Below are 22,565 nucleotides of genomic sequence, written 5' to 3' on the forward strand. Positions count from 1 at the left end.
ACCACAAACCATGACATTTCCACCACTGTGCTTCACAGTTGCTATGAGGTGCTTCTCCTGAAAAACTGTCGTTGGTCACCGCCAAATATGTTGTCTGTTACTGTGGCCAAAATACTCTCTTTGCTTCGTCTGTTCAGAGCACATTATTCCAAAAGGCCTGGTCTTTGCATATATGCTTATTGGCAAACTATAGTATTGCAAAGGCTTTTTGCTGGCACACGTCCCATGCAGATCAAATTTCTTTGATTTCTTTGTGCAATCTCTTGCTGATTGTAGAAGCATGCACTTTAACACCAACAGTTGCAAGACTTATTAGCAGATCCTGTGATGAAATTTTGGGGTACTTGGAGACTTCTTTTTGCATCAGACAGTCTGCTCCTGGGCTGAATCTGCTGGGACGGCCAGTCCTGGACAAATAGGCAGTCGTTTGAAATCTGCACCATTTGTAGATTATTTTCCTTACAGTGGAATTATGTATTTCAAATAATTTGGAGATCTTTTTAAATCCCTCGTCAGACTCATAGGTATCCACAACCTTTTTTCTGAAGGCCGTACAGAACTCCTTAGATCTTGGCATGATGACACCACACATCTCAATAACAAAGGGAACACCAGACATGAGAGAGGTATAAATAAGACAGGTTCCACCTGCACTCACTAAGCAGGTTGTAAACACTGGCACCCAATCTTCAACACCTGATTCTAATTTTATGGATTTGAAGGTGTGATAAATGTAGGGGTGTTTGCTTGTCCAAAAATGCCCCCAAAAAAAGCCAACAGTTTCCATGTAGTGTACTTGTGTGGTTTATTTATTTATATATATATATATTTTTACATGACTATATACAAAAACAGTAAAAATCAGGATGGGGCAACTACTTTTTCACACCACTGTGGTGTATATTTTTTTTTTTTTTTTTTTTTTTTTTTTTTTTTTTTTTTTTTTTTGTGTGTGTGTGATTGACATGACTGCTTCCATTAAGGGTATTTGCATATGCTTGTTTTTTTGTCCATCAGAACATTTGGTTGTGTTTAACTAGGTAATTTATGGATAGCCGTGCGTTTGTAATTTTTATTGTTTGATCAATCACAGATCTATCAGAGACTCTCTGAGGAGGCAGGAAATGGAGTTGAGGAAACTCAAGACATGTGCTTGAACTTTCTCCATCAGTTCAAGAAGTACTTATCAAAGGTCTACCATGCCAGTGCACATGACATGGAAAAGGTCCAGGATCTAATTCCAATCAAAATTTGTTTGTGTAATTGTTCAGGGATTGCACAAAGTTAAGATTGTTTTTCACATTTTATTACAGCTTCCTGTGTCAATGGAGGAAATTATGGACTTGCTCAATGATGTCAATCAGCAGCTTGGAGAGAGTGGAGAAGCTGTAGATGGAGTTCATGAAGGACTTCGAATGACTTCAACCCCGCAATCCTTCACTGGACCAGCTATGGCTGCTTCTCATAAATTCTCAATGTCGTCTCCAGCCAAAAGTGTACTCTCTCCCTCCAAGAGATCAGTGGTATATTAGTATTTTTGTGTTTATTTTTTCAAAGTGCGTGCCTTATTGTTTACATTATTAAGGTGTTCATTTTTGTTATTGATAATAGTTTTCTCCCAAAACACCCCCTCACTGGGTGGAGGATCAGAAGTCAATTTTGCAGATGCTCTGTCAAAAAGTCGAGGCCTTGAAGGTCAGTTTCCAACTTCATTCGTTTCCAGTTCATTGAAAAATTCTTAAAAACATAATAAATAATCGTATTAAGATGTAGTGGGACAGCACTGCCATACACGGATGATGGATATTACTGTGCCAAGCCGCCATCACAGTTTTACTGTAACTTCTGAGCAGTATCCCCTTGGTATACATTACATAGCCTTTTGGTTGAAGGTCTGGTAAACGTGAAAAATAGAAAATGATAAAATATAGACGTTAATACATGGATATAATTAAAAGTTTAAAGATAACCAAGGGCAGTACATCTTTGAATGTTTGCATTGCAGAATGAGGTTCAAGATCTGAGGTACAATTCATCTGGGTCAACTGAGTCCCCATTTCAAAGAGTATATGGAAGGAATTATGCAGCAGACGCATTTCAGGAACCCTTTTCAGCGACGCAATCGCTCCATGGAGTGCCACTTACTGGTCAGTCTAACTAGATTATTTAAAGCTGAGTGTGATGTCTTTTATTTGACTTTTGAGAGTGTGTTAATTTAACATTTCCTTTATTTTCTCAGTTGCCACTACAGGCCCTTCAGTATACTACAGCCAATCCCCTGCATATAATTCACAGCACCTTCTTCGCACTGCTGCTAATGTAACACCATCCCAGGTAGGCAGACATATGACCTTGAAACAAGGATTGCCAAAGTCATCAGTGTTTCACCACCGTTTCAGAACCTAAATTTGTCAGTTTACCATCCACAATAATTTAGACGTGTTTCCCTGAAATAAAAACAAACTTAAAAAATATTTTTAACTGTTTAAGAATACACTTATAATGGAGCTCTTAAGGCAGTTGTTGGTTAAGTGAATAAACTTTTATGTGAAAAACATATTTTTGTAGAACATACATTATAGTCAAAGATGGTTAATTAAGAAAAATTAAGCTTTAAATTATTCTTTCAGATGTGTTTTTTGAGGGATGGGTTTGTAGCTCAAAGTAAACACTAAGGTGCCATCGTATCTACTTGATCACATATGGATACCACACAATCTTTGGGAACCCATAAATAACCAGAATTAGTTTTTGGAAATTTGGGTAAAGGCAACAGCTTTAGTAAGACTTTCTCATGTCTGTTTCATGCTTAGGTCTTTCTTGGTAGAGTGTAAGCACTGTTTTCAACTCAATTCATGTAGTTGAGCATTTTAACTTATGAATGAATTTAACAACTGTCCATAGATTTCCATCATAAGTAAAAAATGGAAGTAAAAGCTTCTTGTGCACTCTTGTCTATGGAAAACTAGGTTACAAAAGTGGTTGGTAGAGATTGGGTTTAAAAAACTGGCGCATTCCTTTAACATATCTTTCCCATAGGCACCTGTCTATGGAATGAATCGTCTCCCTCAGCCGCATATGTATACATCCCCTCTTCAAACGGGAGTATCCAGGTACCCTCAAGATCAGGTTTTTGGTACCCCTTTCAGGTTTGAGTCACCAGCTACAAACGTGCTCTCCCCGTACAGTGAAGAATATTACAGTCACAATGTTTCTCAACCATCTACCAATCCAACATTGCCAGAGCCTGGGTACTTCACTAAGCCATCTGTAATACCTGCCCAGTCCTCTAAGAGCAGTGAAGGCAAGTCGGTAGACTTAAAGATGAGCGTTGGCCAGCAAAATCCAGTTGAAACATCTAAGACTGGGGCCAGATCTGCCTCCCAAATGACTCCAACAGCAGCTGCTTTCAAGTTCAATTCAAATTTCAAATCTAATGACGGTGACTTTACTTTCTCATCTGCAGAGGTGAAAAATAACAGTGAAAGCCTTTTGGGGCTTCTGACTTCAGATAATCCTTCCAGAACCGAGGGCCATTCAGCCTTAACGTCTCAGTCGCAAGACCCTACACCCAGCCATAGTGGGGTCTTTACTTTTGCTAATAAAAATGCTTTTTCATTTGTTGATGGGACACAGGGTAAAACAACTCTTTTTGGAAAATCTGGAAAAGCATATGACTCTGCAAATGTGACCAAGCCAGTGACTCGGGAGGAAAGTGATGAGAAATTTGTCGAAAGTGATGACAGCACCCATGTTGAAGAGGATGAGGATGGTCCGCATTTTGAGCCCATTGTACCTCTGCCCAATAAGATTGATGTAAAAACTGGGGAGGAGGAAGAAGAAGAAATGTTCTGCAACCGAGCAAAATTGTTCCGTTTTGAGACAGAAGCGAAAGAATGGAAAGAAAGAGGTATTGGATCTATTAAAATCCTAAAGCACAAAACATCAGGTAAATATCGATTGTTGATGAGGAGAGAACAAGTTTTAAAAATATGTGCAAATCACTACATCACTGCAGACATGGTTCTGAAACCAAATGCTGGGTCTGATAAATCATGGGTATGGTATGCTATAGACTATGCTGATGAAATGCCAAAGACAGAACAGCTGGCTATTCGTTTTAAGACTGCAGATGAAGCAGCTTTATTCAAACAAAAATTTGAGGAAGCTCAGAGAGCTATTCGTAAACATCCAGAAATTCAAGATGAACTGAAGGAAACTGATTCCAAGCCTTCAAAACCTGAAACTAAACCAGCTGATGGATTTAAAAGTACTCTGGCTCCCTCAACAGGAGCCTTTACTTTTGGACTTCATGGAAGTTCTAAGGATGCCAGTGATGCCAGCTTCCAGGAATTTGGAACCCAAATCCCTTTTTCCTTTAAATTTGGAACACAGACAACTGTTACTCCATCCAGTAAGGGTGATTCAAAGTCTGATCAATGGGAAGCTCCAGCAGATCGTTCTATACCTGAGCAAAGGTCAAATTCCTCTGTCCAAAAAATCAGTAGCTCAAGTGTTCCAACTTTTTCATTTGAGTCTGGATTTGGCTCTCAGTTTGTTAAAAAACCAGGACAGTGGGATTGTCCCTCATGTGCAGTGAGGAACGAGGCTTCTGCAACCAATTGTATTGCATGTCAAACCTCAAATTCTTCATCCAAAACCACTTCTGCACCAGAAACTACAAAACAGTCTATGAGTTTGCAAAATCCAAATCAATTGAAGGAAAATGATTCCAAGCTTTCTACCTTTGTGGATTCTAGCAAAAATATTGATCTGAAAACACTTTTTGCTAAGAAGGAAGGTGAATGGGATTGTAATATCTGTAGTGTAAGAAATAAATCCTCATCTAAAGAATGTGTTGCTTGTAGCAGCCCCAATCCTTGTGGTGATTCAAAACCTGAATCTAAACTAGCTGAGGGAATTAAAAGTGCTCCTGCTTCTACTTCCTCAACAGGAACATTTACTTTTGGACTTGGTGAAAATTCTAAGGATGCCAGTAATGATGCCAGCTTCAAGGCATTTGAATACCAAATTCCCTTTTCATTTAAATTTGGAACACAGCCATCCAGTCAGGGTGATGCAAAATTGCAGCAAAATTCAAATTCCTCTAGGCAAAAAGTCAGCAGCTCTTCAAGTGTTCCATCAAGTTTATCACGTGGGTCTGGATTTGGCTCTCAGTTTTTTAAGGAACCAGGACAATGGGATTGTTCCACATGTGCAGTGAGGAATGAGCCTTCTGCAAGCACTTGTATTGCATGTCAAGCTAAACCCACTGCTGCTCCAAAATCCACCAAACAGTCTGCAAGCTCTGTTAGCTCTGGATTTGATAAGTTTGTCAAAAAAGATGGTCAATGGGATTGTGATACCTGCCTGGTCAGGAATGAGGCAGCTGAAACAAAATGCGTTTCTTGTAATACTCCATGTAGCAGCAGAAAAAATGAAGCACAATGGGATTGTGATGAGTGTCTAGTTAGAAATGAAGGCACATCTAGTCATTGTGTGTCCTGCCAGAAACCTAAAGCTGGTACCTTTCCATTTGGTCAGGGTAGGAAAGAAACCCCACCAAAAACTCAAGTTGAAATGTCTTCAAGCAGTTCAAAATTCTCTTTGTCAGTGCCAGGGTTAACCAGATTTGGTCTTAAGGGCTCTGAATCAAAACCAGCCAACAGTGGATCTGCCTCAATGTGTCTGAAAAACATTGCTGAACAGCACAGAGAAAAAGAGGTATCCGCCTCATCTGTCCAGTCAGTGAGTAATCCTAGTAATGATGACTGTCCGCTGATTTCAGGAAAGCAGAATGCATCCAGTTTTGCAGACTTGGCACAGTCTTCACAAGGTAACTTTCAGTTTGGCCAGAAGGATCCCAGTTTTAAAGGATTTCCAGGGACTGGTGAGCAACTTTTTACCTCATTTCTGCAAAGCCAAAAGCCAGACACCTCTGTTGATCAAGAAGAGGAAGACCTGTATAAAACTGAAGAAAATGATGATATTCAGTTTGACCCTGTGGTTAAGATGCCTGAGAAAGTTGACCTTGTTACAGGGGAAGAGGATGAGGAATGTCTGTACACAATACGTGCTAAGCTTTTCAGGTTTGATAATGAAACTCATCAGTGGAAAGAACGGGGGGTTGGAAACCTAAAATTTCTTAAAAATAATCAAAATGGGAGGCTTAGAGTTCTAATGAGACGAGAGCAAGTGCTGAAGGTGTGTGCTAATCATTGGATCACTACTACAATGAACTTAAAGCCCCTTTCTGGCTCAGATCGTGCCTGGGTATGGTTAGCAAATGACACTTCAGATGGTGATCCCAAGTTAGAACAGTTGGCTGCCAAGTTTAAAACTCCAGAACTTGCAGTAGAATTTAAGCAAAAGTTTGAGGAGTGTCAACGACTCCTTTTGGATATTCCTCTACAGACCCCTCATAAACTGGCTAATTCAGACCGAACAGCAAATCTCATACAGAAAGCTGAGGAAATGAAATCTGGTCTTAAGGACCTCAAATCATTCTTGACTTACGACGGAATGAAAGGCAAGCATGAGGTAAGCGATGTTACAAGAGTAAACGATATCTCAGCACTCTTTAGCAAACCCCACAGTGAGGGCACTGGACCCACTTTGGAATGGGATAATTCTGATTTACAAGAAGATATTCATGATGAAAGTGCTGATACATCTGTATATGCTTCTCCACTAGCTAGCAGTCCATTGCAAAAAAATTTGTTTCGTTTTGGAGAACCATCTACTAAATTTAGTTTCAACTTCCAGCCTATTCTTAGTCCCTCAAAATCCCCAGCTAAGCTGAATCAGAGTGGGACATCTGCCGGAACAGATGATGAACAAGAAATAAATCAAGAAGAGGAAAGAGATGGCCAGTACTTTGAACCAGTCGTGCCAATGCCTGATGTGGTTGAGCTTTTAAATGGAGAAGAGAATGAGCAGATAGTGTTCAGCCACAGAGCAAAGTTGTATCGCTATGATAAAGACCTCAGCCAGTGGAAAGAAAGAGGTATAGGAGACATCAAAATTTTACAAAACTATGATACAAGGCGCACAAGGCTTGTGATGAGACGTGACCAGGTTCTTAAATTATGTGCAAACCACTGGATAACCTCAGATATGAAACTTGAGCCGATGAAAGGATCAGAAAAGGCATGGATCTGGAGTGCGTTTGACTTTGCTGAAGGAGAAGGAAAGGTTGAACAGTTGGCTGTGCGCTTTAAATTGCTGGAGACTGCAAATTCTTTCAAAGAATTTTTTGAGAAAGCCAAGGATGCCCAGGAAAAGGAAATGCTTCTTGTGTCTGCTTCCCCTAGAGAAGTCTTGACCTCCCCCAAATCCCTGTGTGGTAAAGCTGCTATTGCGGTGCTTGAGGAGACGACTAAAGAAAAGACTGAACAGCCTTCTGAAAGCACTCATGCGCCTGCAGTGACTCTCAGTCCGCACAACACCTCTAAAACAGTGGTCTCTCCCCCCAAGTTTGTCTTTGGGACAGACTCTGTGCAGAAAATTTTTGGAAGTCCAGTATCCTCTAAACAGATGGTTTCTAGTCCACCTGCAAGTCCTGAAGATCAGGCATCAGGCAGTGCTTCGAGCTCCAAAACTGCTGAAAGCAAGACGATAACTCCATTCAAAGTGCCAGAAAGAGGTGAGATTTTAGTAAGTTAAAGGCTTATAACCTTTCATAAGAGTTTTTTTTTTTTTTTTTTTTTTTTTTTTTTTTTTTTTTTTTTTTAAATGATTGTTATTGATGATTTTGGTCTTTATAATTTTGATAAAGTATACTCAAAAGGGGAACTGTTTGCAAATGACTTCAGTGACTTCAGTGTTAGGGTTTGAAATTTTCATAGTATGATAAACTAGTTTAAAAATGTGTGTAAATTTACATACAAGTAGACGAATGAATGTTAAACCTTGATTGATCAGCTTCAAATCACGTATTGTGTTAAGTTACTGCAGTTTTATATACGGATTACACCATCAAGTTTAAAGGCTTGTGAATTTTTAGTTGCACACACAAATATAATTTGAAACTTATGTGAAACCCAGTTGTTTCATATTAATGACCTTTAACTAAAATGTTAAATAAGGAAAAAAGAAAGCGATAAAGAAATAAATCCATAATTTAAGAATTGACTTAAGAATGCTGCTGTGTAAAAAGTGGGTGGATCGTATACTCCCTTTTGTGCTGCAGACCATTCACTTCACTGTGGACACCTACCTGCTTTTCTAACATGGCATCTAACATGCCTGAGGGTGTTGCTTCACTTAGCCGTTACTCTCTTTGAGATGCTTGGTGCCTATGATCACCTAAGTACAGTATGAAGAAGGGGATTTATTTATTTTATTTTAATTTAATTTATTTATTTATTTATTTATTTATTTATTTATTTAAAATAAATCCATTTAACCACGCTCCAGCCCTGGGGCTGTGGGGAGAAATCTTGCCTGAGATGTCCCAACAATGGTCTGAGGGCAGAAATCAGGAAAGGTAATATGGCTTGCACAGCCAGAGGGTTCCCTGCATGGAGGAATAGAAACAGCAGCATTTGTCTCACATGTACATTTTATATATGCCTGCTGAAGGGCCCCAACAGTGTCAGCCTGGTATAATTTTATATACATATTACACACATACAGCAAAAAAAAAAAGAAGCGTCCTCTCACATTGCAGTTTATTGCTCTGAACACATCTGCAGTCCTCATGTTTCACTGCAGCAGCCCTATGGCATGTTCACACAGTTGAACAGGAACCCTAGGCATCTTTCTTCTGGTGTTTTTCAGAGTCAGTAGAAAGGTCTCTTTAGTGTCCTAAATTATTGTAACTATGACCTTAATTGCCTACCACCTGTAAACTGTTTGTGTCTTAATGACTGTTCCACAGGTTAATGTGCAATAATTGTTTTTGGTTCATTGAACAAGCATGAAAAACATTGTTTAAACCCTTTCCAATAAAGATCTGTAAAGCTTATTTGGATTTTGCAGAATTATCTTTAAAGTACAGTCTCCTGAAAAGGGATGTTTCTTTTGTTTTTGTTTTTTTTGCTGTGTGATAAATGTGTGTGTGTGTACACGCACTCTCGCCATCCACTTTATTAGAAACGCCTGCACATTCATGCAGCTATCTAATCAGCAGCAACACCCTGATCGGTGTACAGGCAAAAGAGCAGCAGAGTATAAAGTGGCCGAGTGGTATATGCCCTATAAAAGTAAACTGACTAATGTGCTTAAGGAGACATTCAACATGCATAAAGTGACGCACAGCTATTTATAGTTGTATAGTCTGATGGCCTGCTAATCACTTGTAATTCATATTTAAGTTGTTTGCTACCTTAACTTAGTTGCACTTGGCTGTTGCATTTTTCTTAATTTTTAATTATTACTATTTAAGTCGTTTTTTCCATGAGCAAATTTACTCTGAAAGCAAACCTTCTATTGTGTATAAACAGGATTAGACTTTGTGGCCTTTGTTTTTAAAACGATGGAAATTTGATGTGTATTAAGTGAGCTATTGGTGATCTGACCTGAGTGACACTCCCACGTACATATTCTCTTTACGTTGTGAGAGTGTTTTTTTGCTTGCTTACTGTTTATGTTAAAATGTAAGGTCTCTTCAACTGTGAGGTCAACTTCAGAGTTATTGGCACATTTCATGAAAACAGGCACAAATGATCTTCTCTTTACTTTAACTTCTCAGCACCCCTAAAGAACATCTAAAGGTGAATAAAATAAAGATGATGCCTTTAAAGCAAATAATAGTGAAAAGTGCAATATGTAAACAATAAATTACTTCCAGCTAGTTATTGCAAGGATTTTGTATTACAGACTAATGATGAATCAGCAGTTATTTCCTGAACTTTATTGTAAAAATTAACAAACATTGATAATCACACATGTGTAACTTGCATCCTTGCTTTTATTTTTACTTCGCCTAACAGCATTTTTAAATGGCTATGTAGTTTTGCTTCTGTATGTACGGTCAGTAACTTTGTAGTTCTGCTCGAAATTCACGCCCACAATTCTACAGCCTTAAGGCATTTACTCCGATTTTGTCTGTCTCATTCGATTGTCTGTTGCAGGCCTTTATCATGTGCTTGTTTGCACTTATGATACTAATACTATTAGGTTGTATGTAAAATTATTGCCATACTAAATCCTTTTTCCGTTATCATGCGTCATCATAGATGACGTTTTTACATATTGCATAACCAGTTGAAATACCTTTTAAGTGTCCCAAGATGCCTCCAACCTTGTTAGACACTACAGGAAGAGGCTCAGTGCAGTTATTCTCTACAGAGCGGTCATAAAATATTAATTGTGTATATAGGTGTCGATTATTTAAAACCAGTGCTTTGCAGGGGACTTTATTAAAAATTTTTTTTTTTTTTTTAAATAAAATGAGTAGTGTTTAAAAAAAACACCACACATCTTCATGTCTTGGCTCAGAAAGCTTATTGCATGTTTTTTTTTTTTTTTTCTTTTTCTTTTTCTTCTTCCCTTTTTGATTTTTTTTTTTTTATTATTTATTTATTTTTTTTATATAGAGTTAGATTTACTCATTTATGTAAAGGGTGCCAATAATTCTGGAGTTTCATTACTCATTTTGGAAATTGCAGTTATAGGAAATGCCTGGCTTTGCTGTCCCTAACAAAGGCCCAAACTATAGTTACTGAAGTTAATTATTTCTGTGTGGAGCTACCAAACTCAGTGTGTCCCAGATATCTAGTTTCTCACCTGCCATCCACTGTGTTTTAGGATTGGATTTTAGGCTTTTTAAAGATAACCCTATGGCTTTTTGGACGTGCACCTCAGCTACCCTGTTTGAACCTCAAGGTATTTTGTCACCGCACGTTGTGTTCTTTGATACGTGGGACACTGTGCTGTCACCACCGAGCCTGTGCTGACCACCTTAACCGTGGATGAAGAATAATAACACGTGTTTAAAATAACCTGCATGCATTTGAACTCTGATAGATAATTGACATTCTTCCTAATTATACTGCTTGTTTCATATTTTAACTTCCATTGCTCTTTGCAGCATATTTAGATTTAATCAGTGTTGACTGTTGCCAAAACATGCTACCAATAAAACACAATTATTCAGTTCGCTTAACCATTGATGGTGATTAACAAAAGCTCTTGGCATAGTTCACTGAGGTATACATGCAGAGCAGTATTTATCAGTAATGTAAAAGGAGGGCTAGGTAGCTATATGCGAATTTTATTTTGGAAAGAGTTTAATCAAATGTACAAATATATGAAATTCAACAGCATGTAGTATATCAATGCTTGATGCCAAATCTGCCATCACTTATTGAACATTGATTACGTGCTTCCTGAAACACAATTGTCATCCTTTTATATCCTTTGTGTCCATTTTGAAATAGCAGTTGCCCCTGTGTATGTTGACATTATTGCTTTGTCCTAAAGCCCCAGTTGGGATATGTTTATTGTGTGTACATATTTCTGAATGCAGTTAATTAGCAACATTTCTTTATGGAATTATCTTGACAAAAGTCCTGTTATTACTTATTATTGTTTCAGAACTATACAGTGATGAGTAATTTCTGATTGTTGCACACCTACCAGAAATTAGTTTCAGCTTAATCAGAAGACAGTATTTTATTTATTTTTTTAAAATTAATTTTTATTTTGATTACTGCATTTTTTCCTCACACTGAGAGAGACATGGAAACATTAAAAAGCGAAATTATCCTGATTGGGGTTTTAGGCCTACTTACACCAAATAGGTGTCTTTCTAGTGAAGTGCATGAAAGATTATTGCGTGTCTGTGTGTATGTGTAAAAATTTAAATAATAGATAAAGTGTTGTAATTTTGGATGAACTAATAGTAAAAATCAGAACACTCTTTCTTAGACATTAAATATAATATAGACATAATTATACCATCCAGTGTGTCTACTTAAATATATACACATATACTACTTAAATATACTCTTTCTTTTTAAGCAATATTGCACAAGCAAGGGTGAGTTGTACTGAATATCAGCTCAGCTGTGATTTGGCCATGTGACAGCCCGCAGGCTGCACGTCGCAGATAATCTCAGCCGTATAACAGCACTCTTGCTCTTCAGATATTGCTTTTATACATCAGTTCTATAAACAAGAAATTAATAAAGAGTAAGTGACATTACGGATGCAATATGGCCAAATGTTCTGTTTATTTTTGCTCACCTAGTGGCAATAAAGCCTGAGGATGCTACACTAACTTTATAGCAAGCTGGCTAGCTCACATTTATTTATACATTCCCGTTAAAGGTGCTTCTGTTGAAATTGACTTTGCTTCTTATTTGTCATCTTCATCTGCCAACCTTTCTTATTTTAAGTGAAAAGATATATTTCTGAAGAGTATCGTTTGCCATGTTTTCTGATGTCGCTTACACTACTGTAGTAACTGTGTGAACAGTAGTAGTGAACACAGACAAGTGGAGTGATGCACAAGGTGAAACATCAATAGCAGTGCAGTTATAAGAATTATAGTCTTGGAATGCAGCTCAACCGATCAAATTAGTTTCCAGGAACTAGCTACAGTATGATATATTTTGGTATTTTATATATATATATATATATATATATATATATATATATATATATATATATATATATATATATATATATATATATATAATTTTATTTTATTTTGATGGTAAATATTTTTATATCTGTCAAGCTAACCACCGATTGCAGTATATTGTAATCTGTAATTGTTCTATAGAAAATGATTATCGTCTGTTTTTGTTTTATGTTAAATGTCACTTAACTGCATGTTAAGTGCCATGTCATAAGTGTTGTAATTGGCAGGAATTTGTCACTGAAAATTTAGCTTCAAATGGTTCAAAGTCATCTGCCTAAATTTTTGCTTATTAAAAAGTACTTTTTTTTTTTCTTTTTTTTTTTTTTCTTTCTTTTTTTTTAAAAAAATAAACAGAAGCTGCTTTAATGCAGTCATTTGCCTTTGTTTATCATAGAGCATTAGGTTTCAGTCTTGACTTTTGTCCTTTTTAGTTTCTTCTAAGACTCAGGATGACGTAAGGACTGCTGGCGACAGTTGTGACTCTGATATTGAAGTTTTGTTTGAACAAAAGCCAACTAAGGAGCAGGCAGAACTCTCCCGAAAGCTGATGCTGCCGTCAACGTTTTTTATCTACAAAAATAAGCCTGGATATGTGAGTGATGGTAGTGATGGTAAGAGTTTACTGCATTTAAAAATATATATATTTTTACTTTATTTGATTTCACTGAATCATAAAACAGATTTTGACTTCAGTGTTTATTACTGCATTGGCTATGTCTACATTTTTAACGACCTCAACGTACTTCTACCGTGCAGATGAAGATTATGAGACTGCTGTAAGAAATCTGAAGGGAAAACTATATCCTGATTGTGCCACACCTGGCTCTGGTAAGTTGTATCAAATGGATGCAATAAATCCATTTAACATATAGATTAAAAGTAAAGTTCACTGCAATTTATTCTGTACAGTTATAGTCTTTCAGAGTTTCTTGAGTCACAGTGCAACCACACAGAAAAGCGATTAACAGATCAGTAAAACATGATCCCCAGCATGTGGTGTTTGTTCATGAATTATAGGTTAAATGGTAGAAGGTTCCTTCCTGCATTAGTATCATGTACATGCAGGAAATTCTACCTTCTGCTACCACCACCATGCTTGACGGTAGGGATTGTATTGGATAGTTGATGAGCAGTACCTGGTAATCTATTTGAAATTAAACCTATAATAACAAAGTGTACAAAAACAAAGGTCTCTGAATTCTTGCACTGAAGAAGGCCTTGAAAATCTGTCTAGCCGAAGAATCAGCAATGAAGTATCTCATTACATACCACATTAGGTTTTAAATAGTGGGTTGGGTGTGTAATGACTGTCTAATGTCTCACAGCTCAAGCCAGTAGAGATGCAGTGGAACCTGAGTGTGTGCTTGTCTGGGAGAAGAAACCAACATTGGAGGAGGAGAGAAAGGCCAAGAGCCTTCAGCTGCCTCTTACCTTCTTCTGTGGTACTAGTAGTGATGCAGACACTGAGCCTGACAGGCCAGAGGACTTTGGAACAGAGCTACAAAAGGTCCAGCAAGCTCAGGTGAGTGTCATAAGAGTGTTAAATACAACCGTAAAGCAGAATTGGTGCATTTTAATAAAATTTTTTTTTTTTAAATCATGTGTTTTACCACCTTCAACATTTTTCCATATCCTTTCTTCCATGATTCAGAATCTATGCTTAATTTAAGTTCATTTAAATGCCTGTTTTTTGTTTGTTTATTATTATTTTTTTTTTGCTTTGTTTTGTTAAAATAATTCTTATTACTGTTTAATTAGTTATAAATGGGAGACATGTCTAATGGTTTATAACTGATGCACTATATTGCCAATAGTGTGTACTGTCCATCACAGTATGCTTGTTGAACGTCCGATTCCACTCTTCTGGGAAGGCTTTCCACTAGATTTTGGAGCATGATTGTGGGGATTTGTGTTCATTCCACTACAAGAGCATTAGTGAGGTTGAGGCCAGGTACTGATGGGGTGAGGAGGCAAGTTCATCCCAAATGTATTCAGGGGGTTGAGGTCAAGGCTCTGTGCAGGACACTCGAGCTCTTCCACTCCAACCTTCACACACCATGTCTTCATGGAGCTCACTTTGTGCACAGGGGCGTTGTGATGCTGGAACAGGGCTGGGCGTCTTGGGCCCAGTGAAGGGAAATTGTAATGCTACAGCACACCGAGACATTCTATACAACTGTGTGCTTCCAACTTTGTGGTAACATTTTGGGGAAGAAGCACAGATGGGTGCACACATACTTTTGGCCATATGGTGTATAGTACAATGTTAAACATTTCATGTTAAACAAGTCATATTCATATTGGTCATGTTTAGTAAAAACAAATGGTTTTCAAAAAAATTTATCCTGCAATAATAAATCCTAAAAAGCACCACACTCAACAGACAGTACAGGTTTGGAGTTGCTCATACTTTGTCACCATGTCAGCAATAGTTAGTGTTTCATGTTTCTCAGTAGGCTTAATAAAAGTCTTTTGTTGCAGAGTGAAATAAACAGGCAAGAGAAAACCATTGAGAGCTGCTCCGACCAGGCTGCTACAGCTGATAATGGCAGTCCTATTGACCTCTCTACAAAGACCCACGAAGCTGAAACATCAACTGACTCAAATACCACTCAAGGTAAACTTTATTAGGAATATTAGTACTGACCAGTTATTTTCATGTACTTAAAAAAACTAAACTATTTAGTTTAACACCTAAGCAGTCTGTATAGTGATTTCATAATTTTTGCGTTTATTTTTATAACACATACATAATCATTAGTAACAACTAAAACATTTATTTCCATATTCTGCAGTTTACCTCACACACGTGCATATACAACAGGTGTATCATTGAGCCTAACCTGAAATGGACAGGTGTGGATGGTGTGTAGTCTGGAAGTATGGAGTAAAGAAAGCCTGCTTCTATGCAGTTAGACGTACGTGTGTGTGTGTGTGTGTGTGTGTGTGCGTGTGTGCGCGCGTGTGCGCGCGCGTGTGTGTGAGTGAGAGATATATTTGATCATGACCACAGTACACACTGAGGGCTCACATTCTACATGAATAGTTAATACTACTAGTTATAATTTACACCTCATATTTAGTTAACAACTTTCATAGGAAAGGAACCCAAGAGCTGAAGACAGGACTTCTAAATGTTTGAATATTTATATATTTAACCAATCTGTAGTCCGTGTTTGTTTTGGACGACCCATTTTTTACAACCAAAGAAAATGTGCCCAAAAGTGCTGTTTCACTCAGAAATGTCAAGTTGTGGGGGGAAAAAACCTGTTTCTATCACAGAAATTTTAGGGAGGTACAGATTTAAAGTTTGTGTGTGTGTGAAAATTTCACTAGTATACCTGTGCACCTTTATGGCAGTTTGTTCTAATATCTCTTTTTCTCCTCCCACAGGTCTTCCTGCTTTCACATTTGATTCTCCAAGTTCATTTACATTTGCAGAATTGGCAAAGAAATCTGGGGAATTTGCCTTTATAAAAAAAGGTTGGCTTTTATTTATTAGTTTCCTTAGTTTTGCATGTGGCAATTAGGATTTCACAACTTAAAAAAGCATTTTCACAAAAACTTTTTAAAATACAGATATTGAAAATGGTTTTTTAAAAAAAAGGTGGAGAGAAAAGAAATTACACTGCCATTATTGAAGCTGTTTGTCAGGGTAGAATATGCATAAGCCTTGTCCTGTACATGAAAAGCAGACATTTTAATCATTAATTCATTTATATTATAATCAAGCCATGACATAATTAAGCTGCTTGAATAAAAAGTTGACACTTCAAATCATCTCCCTAATGATCTACACACAGGAATTTGACATTGTTGTATTCAAGTCTGAAATTTGATTTGTGCCGTTTTGACTATTGTAATACCTCTAAAATCTCATTTAAAAAAATATTGGGAGATTTCTCATCTTCTGGTCCTGTGACATTTGAATAAATGGGAAATGTACACTCTGCAGAACTAAATGAAGCAAATTTTTAACACAATCTTTTATTTACTTTTAAGACTCAGACTTCTCCTGGGAAAATGCTGGGAGAGCAGTATTTAGTACCACTGCAACAGCTTTGCGAAATGAGGATGAAGATGAGGCGGGCAGCGATGAAGATGTTGCTAACAATGACATTCACTTTGAGCCCATTGTTTCCTTACCTGAGGTGTGTTTATATCAAACCAAATTTATGGAACAAACCCACAAATTATTTGTATACTGGATCAGCTAAAATGTAATTGAAACAGATAAGCTGCATGTACACGTTTCTGTACGTGCCCACAGAAAGGCTATGTTTAAATCAGGTAGCACAAATCCTGTTTGTTTATACCTGTTTTGAACAGGAATGATTTTCTGCCAAAACCATATGGAACATGAATTTTCAACAAGACCCACATGCTTAGAGTCCGATTAAGAAGGACCTAATAAGAAATCAAATTTGTCCTGCTGCAATCAAATAAAAACACGAAAACATTCTAAATGTTGTGATGTTGGCTTTTGAGATGCTTTAAGTTGCTAACGCGTGCGCGCACTATATATATATATATATATATATATATATATATATATATATATATATATATATATATATATATATATATATATATATATATATATATATATATAAAGGAATACTAAATAAGTATAGATATATACATGTACACGAAACTTCCTCACATTTTTTCCATTCTCAGGTTGAGGTGAAGTCTGGTGAAGAAGATGAGGAGGTTCTTTTCAAGCAGAGGGCAAAACTGTTCAGATGGGATCGTCATTTAAACCAGTGGAAAGAGCGTGGAGTTGGTGATCTGAAGATCCTCTTCCACCCACTGAAAAAGTTCTATCGTGTCCTGATGAGGCGTGACCAGATCTTAAAGGTGTGTGCTAACCACGCCATTACCAAGGAGATGGAGCTGAAACCCATGAACAACGCTACTAACGCACTTGTGTGGATGGCTAACGACTATGCAGGTAGAACTCTAGAAGATATTGTACAGATATTCCAGTATATTATTCTTCAGTGTGTTGTCAAGTTTGATTTTTAAATCTCTACCTTGGTTGTACAAAATGTGTTCTATTTACCAAACAGAGGGTGACGTCAAGGTGGAGCAGCTTGCTGCCAAATTCAAGACCCCTGAACTCGCGGAGTCCTTCAGGAAAACCTTTACAGATTGTCAGAGGTGCATGTCTCAGGTGGACTCGGCCCAATCTTCTAAAGTCATGGAACTTTCTAGGCAAAGTAATCCAGAGGTATTTCTCACTGTAGCTGCTGACGGTGAGCTGATCGGCAAGATCACAATAGAGCTATTTTTCAACATCGTCCCTAAAACTGCAGAAAACTTCAGAGCGTTGTGCACTGGAGAGAAAGGGTTTGGCTACCGGAATTCCATCTTTCACAGGATCATCCCTGATTTCATGTGTCAGGTAACCTTTCATTTCTTAGTGTTCATTTAGGTCAGGGGTGTCAAACTCTCCCTTTTTTTTTTTTTTTTTTTTTTGGGGGACTCATTACACTTAGTCTAGTGTCAAGTGAACTGGGACCAAGAGAATCAGTATGGTAGACCAGTAACACATTAACAACTGTGCTTGTGTTAAATGTATTCATTTATCAACATAAAAGGTTAGAAACACAAAAGGGCTCCCAGGTGGTATAAAGGAGCAGCAGTCACCTTATCCAGACCTTCGAATCCCAGTGATGCCACAGCCATTTGTGGCCAGGAGTCCAAGAGAGCAAAAATCATTTTGTGGACTGAAATATGGCCTTAAACTCACTGTTAGTCACAGCAGCACTGTGCATAAGGAAGAGATAACGCTTTCCTCTGAGTGTGCTACAGCAGCCTGTGTCTCAGAGGAAACATTTGATGGCCTTCACTCTCCCCGGTTGCTGTCTGTAGTGTGTTGAGGGAGAACTGGCTAAGACTAAATTAGAGACAAAATAGGGGGATTTCTTTTTTCTTTTTTAATAAAAGGGAAACTTGATTGTAGAAGTATTCACCTCCTTTACTAAATTAAATCCCTAAATTGATTTTGCTGGAAAGAGACCAGGTTAAAGAGTTAACCCTTTTTATATTGCTGTTGCAGAATTGCACAATCATTACCACATTTTGTTTATAGCTGTGTTTGTGGCTCTGAGTTTATTTTCCCCTTAGTGGAAACTGAGACTCACTATCAAATGTTTCAATTCAATTTCAGTAAACAAGGTGATTTTTAAGACTTATCGAACTTATTTAAAATGGAGGTATTTCTATTCGGATGAATAATAACTGGCAACTGAAAGGATGGACAGTTTCACTAATTTTTATTCAAATTGCTGATCCTTTTTGTGTAAAGAAAAAATTGTCGTTTAATTTTATTGATGTCTTGTGTTTGGTTAGGGTGGTGATATAAGCAAACAGGATGGCTCTGGTGGAAGGAGTATCTACGGGGAGAAGTTTGAGGACGAGAACTTTGACGTGCGCCACACAGGACCAGGTATATTGTCCATGGCCAGCCGTGGCAGAGACACAAACAACTCTCAGTTTTTAATCACGTTAAAGAAAACTGAGCATTTGGACTTCAAACACGTTGCTTTTGGCGTCGTCAAAGACGGCATGGATGTGGTGAAGCGAATGGGAGAGCTGGGCTCTAAGAAAGGCGTACCAAGCAAAAAGATAACAGTTGAAGACTGTGGACAACTGTAGTTCTTTTCTTCATACAAGAAGTCCACTTGTGAGGGTTTTTAATGTTCTGCTTGTTTTTGTTTGTTTATTTTGTCTTGAGTTTCTCCTTATTTGAAATGTAACTGAGGGACAACCAAAGGTCTAAGCCTAATTTAGTGGCATGATTTTGTTTGTTATTTTCAAGGAAATATTATGGCACTGATGACCGATGTAAGAATGGGGGTCAGTCAGTGATCTACAGAGAGTGAACATTATACTGATGTGTTTCCTGAGGTGACATCATGACAAATAGACATTTGTTTAAAAAAGCTGTTATGGAGGTGAAGCTAAAGAATTAGACTAATAAAAGCCTAACTTCCTGCTATTTATTTTAAAGCCAACTGCAGGTGGTTCATTAGGCTGTGTGCTAAAATCTGTGTTGCAGGTTTGATTCAGTTACACAGCTGGATTAAACAGCAACAAATTTGGATAATCTTAAACAGTAAATTTTGTGTCTTTTTACTCTATAGATTTTTGGGAATTGGGCTTTTTACAGCATTGTAAATTCTACATTTTCTGCTTTTTTTGGCACTATTAAAGGTTGAACACTGAGTTTGTGTCTTTCTTTGACTTCTCTCTCAAACATTAAAATTTGGAAAGCTTTTTTCCAAGATAATTTAAGTGACTGCCCACGATTACAGTACATCAATTGGACATCAATGTTCGAGTTGAAGATTCAGGCTAATATTAGCCATTGTTCAGTACATGATGCTAACTTTAAACATCATGACAAACAAGTTTTTAACAATAAATAAAGAAATGCTATAGATTAATATTCTTTGTAGCTATAACATTAGTAACAGAGTTGAGTTGTTGATCTTGAAGTCAAGCAATGCTGACAATTTTGAAAAACACGACAAATATTTGAGGAGACATTTCTCTTGTGGGCTTGCTGTTATTAAGGGTCGTTTTACAAATCATTTTACACATGAAAAAAATAAATAAATAAATAAAACCAAGCAGCAAATCTTTAAATCTACTGGAATTAAATCTTTACTAATGTGTCGTATTAATTATCGCTCTTGCTGGAATTCAATATTTTAGGAAGAATATAGCAAATATTTTGCGATTTGTTTATTATTCACACTGGAAGCTGTTTCAGAGGACTTTCAGTGCAGCCTGTGTGAAAATTTTGCGTCCTGTAGTCGCACCACTGATTCGCTGATGCATGGCTTCAATGGGCTTCTGTAGCAGATTCAAGCGCATTATGCTTTAAGGTGCGGAAAGATAAATGATCACTGGACAGCAGGCTTTTAATACATCATGTTGGGTCTTACCTGGATGTACAATTTCACTGGGGGTGAATCTGCTCACCTCAATGTACAGTTGAGGTGAGCAGAAAAGGATGGCCATCTTTCATCTCAAAAACATCACTAGTATAAGAAATAGAATGTCACTACAAAAAAACTAGTTCATGCTTTTGTTACCTCTAGATGGGACTATTGTAATGGTTTGCTGTCTGGATGTTTCAGTAGGTGCATAAACCAGCTGCAGTTAGTCCAGAATGCAGCAGGCCGAGTCCTCATTAGAACTGGAAGATTTGATCACATCGCCCCTTATCCCCACTACATTATAGTATTATAAAATACTCCTAATGACCCATAAAGGATTGAACGTTTAAAAAAAAAAAAAAAAAAAAAAAAGTCAATCGAAAAGTACAGGTTTTTTATTAGAATAATGAAGACTACAGCAGGGGGCAGAGTTTTCAATTAGTGTTTGGGACTTAGACACAGTCTCAATCTTTGTCTTGGCTGACCTATTTGTTTAGTCAAGACTTGTTTATATTTTCTCTTACATAAAGGTGCCGATCTGGAGAGTTCATGGACATAGAGAGTTTTGTTTAACTCGTTTTCACTCTACCTTATTTTACAGTAGATTGAAGTTTTCTCTCACAGGTAGTTTTGTTTCTAACACCTTGAATCTTTTTTTTTTTTTGGTTTGTTCCTGCTTCATATGGAATGTGGTGTTTCATAGTTAACATGAAAAACATCATGAATCATGTAAGAAAAATCTGCTAACACCGTCAACCAAAAACAAGCAAATACAATATAATGCAGTGAAACAGTTCTCCCTCCACAACGTAAAGATAATTAAAAAAAAAAAAACACCTAAAACTGTGCATGCTGCTGTGGTGTTATTAAAGTTTTATTGTCATTGTGCTCATTAACAAAGTGCTTTTATTCAACTGTTTTTATTCAATAAAGTGTTTTGGTGCAGCTAATAACAGCAAAAAATTAGTTCACAAAGTTATATATAGCACTCTTATCACTCCGAGGAGATCCCCTTTAGGAGGAATGTCCAATGTACAGCTGAACTGGAAGTTTTGATTGGTTTTTCAACCGAGTCAGACCTGTCTATTATTGCCTGAAGTCCTGGTCCCAGTCCCCGTAGTTTGAAGAGTGCTGGGTCAGATGCCAGCTCGCCCCCTGCTCCAGCATTGACACTCAACAAAGAAATATATGTACATTAATTCAAGCATCTATAGTAGCTGCTTTATCCTGGTAAGGGTCATGGTGTTTCTGGACTCAATCCCAGCACCATGCCCGCGGTCATGTAAATTGTGGAGGAGGCGGCAGGTGCAGAGCTTTATTGTGGAACGTGCAAAACAACGTCTGGTTCACGCACACTCCGTTTGCGGTATGTATGCGGTGCAGAAGCAGCACGCACCATTGTGCTTTCACAGTGCGGTACTGATCCTCTGCAGAACCCGTTCAGAAAAGGACATGAAGGTGGAGGGTGACAGGACTTTGAATGAAGCTTAGAGCAACACAGTACAGTAATACAATCTTTATCATTACTTCTATATATAGGCTATTACATTGCTCAAGCAGGTGGCAAAACATTTAAACATGGTATTTCTATTCAATTCAATTCAATTTTATTTGTATAGCGCTTTTTACAATAGACATTGTCTCAAAGCAGCTTTACAGAAATATCAACATGGTATACAGATATTAAAGGTGCGAATTTATCCCAACTGAGCAAGCCACTGAGTGGAGACGGTGGCAAGGAAAAACTCCCTAAGATGTTTTAAGAAGAAGAAACCTTGAGAGGAACCCGACTCAGAAGGGAACCCATCCTCATCTGGGTAACAACAGTGTGAAAAAGTTCATTATGGATTTATATGAAGTCTGTATGGCATTAGGAGCAGCTGTAGTCCCAGCAGTCTGGAATTAAAGAAGATTTGAGCTCCATCCAGAGGCAGAAAGGATCTGGATCTCTAGTATCTCCATAAATTCGTGTGGGGCTCGGCGAAAGGAGAGAGGGAGAAAAAAGATAATTATGACTGTGA

The 22,565-nt window shown here is 37.5% G+C and overlaps 1 protein-coding gene across 3 annotated transcripts in view; it reads left to right on the top strand.

Moving 5' to 3' along the window:
• ranbp2 (RAN binding protein 2) overlaps positions 1-19,825 on the top strand; it is a 38,295-nt gene extending 18,470 nt beyond the window's left edge. Inside the window, exons 14-29 of one of the 3 annotated variants that reach the window (XM_047153662.2) lie at positions 1,094-1,225; positions 1,314-1,523; positions 1,612-1,695; positions 2,006-2,147; positions 2,240-2,334; positions 3,040-7,645; positions 10,753-10,830; positions 13,024-13,203; positions 13,349-13,420; positions 13,918-14,114; positions 15,074-15,209; positions 15,986-16,075; positions 16,595-16,743; positions 17,273-17,546; positions 17,665-17,999; positions 18,950-19,825. In XM_047153662.2, the coding sequence (XP_047009618.2) occupies positions 1,094-1,225; positions 1,314-1,523; positions 1,612-1,695; positions 2,006-2,147; positions 2,240-2,334; positions 3,040-7,645; positions 10,753-10,830; positions 13,024-13,203; positions 13,349-13,420; positions 13,918-14,114; positions 15,074-15,209; positions 15,986-16,075; positions 16,595-16,743; positions 17,273-17,546; positions 17,665-17,999; positions 18,950-19,255 (7,086 nt within the window). In that variant the 3' untranslated portion in view covers positions 19,256-19,825. Of the gene's footprint in view, positions 1-1,093; positions 1,226-1,313; positions 1,524-1,611; positions 1,696-2,005; positions 2,148-2,239; positions 2,335-3,039; positions 7,646-10,752; positions 10,831-13,023; positions 13,204-13,348; positions 13,421-13,917; positions 14,115-15,073; positions 15,210-15,387; positions 15,963-15,985; positions 16,076-16,594; positions 16,744-17,272; positions 17,547-17,664; positions 18,000-18,949 lie in introns of those variants that run through there. The other 2 variants (XM_017461944.3, XM_053680837.1) reach the window with 2 other exon arrangements.
• The last annotated feature ends 2,740 nt before the right edge of the window (positions 19,826-22,565 follow it).

The sequence above is a fragment of the Ictalurus punctatus genome, chromosome 6 (genome assembly GCF_001660625.3).
Source record: "Ictalurus punctatus breed USDA103 chromosome 6, Coco_2.0, whole genome shotgun sequence".
NCBI classification, from domain to species: domain Eukaryota; kingdom Metazoa; phylum Chordata; class Actinopteri; order Siluriformes; family Ictaluridae; genus Ictalurus; species Ictalurus punctatus.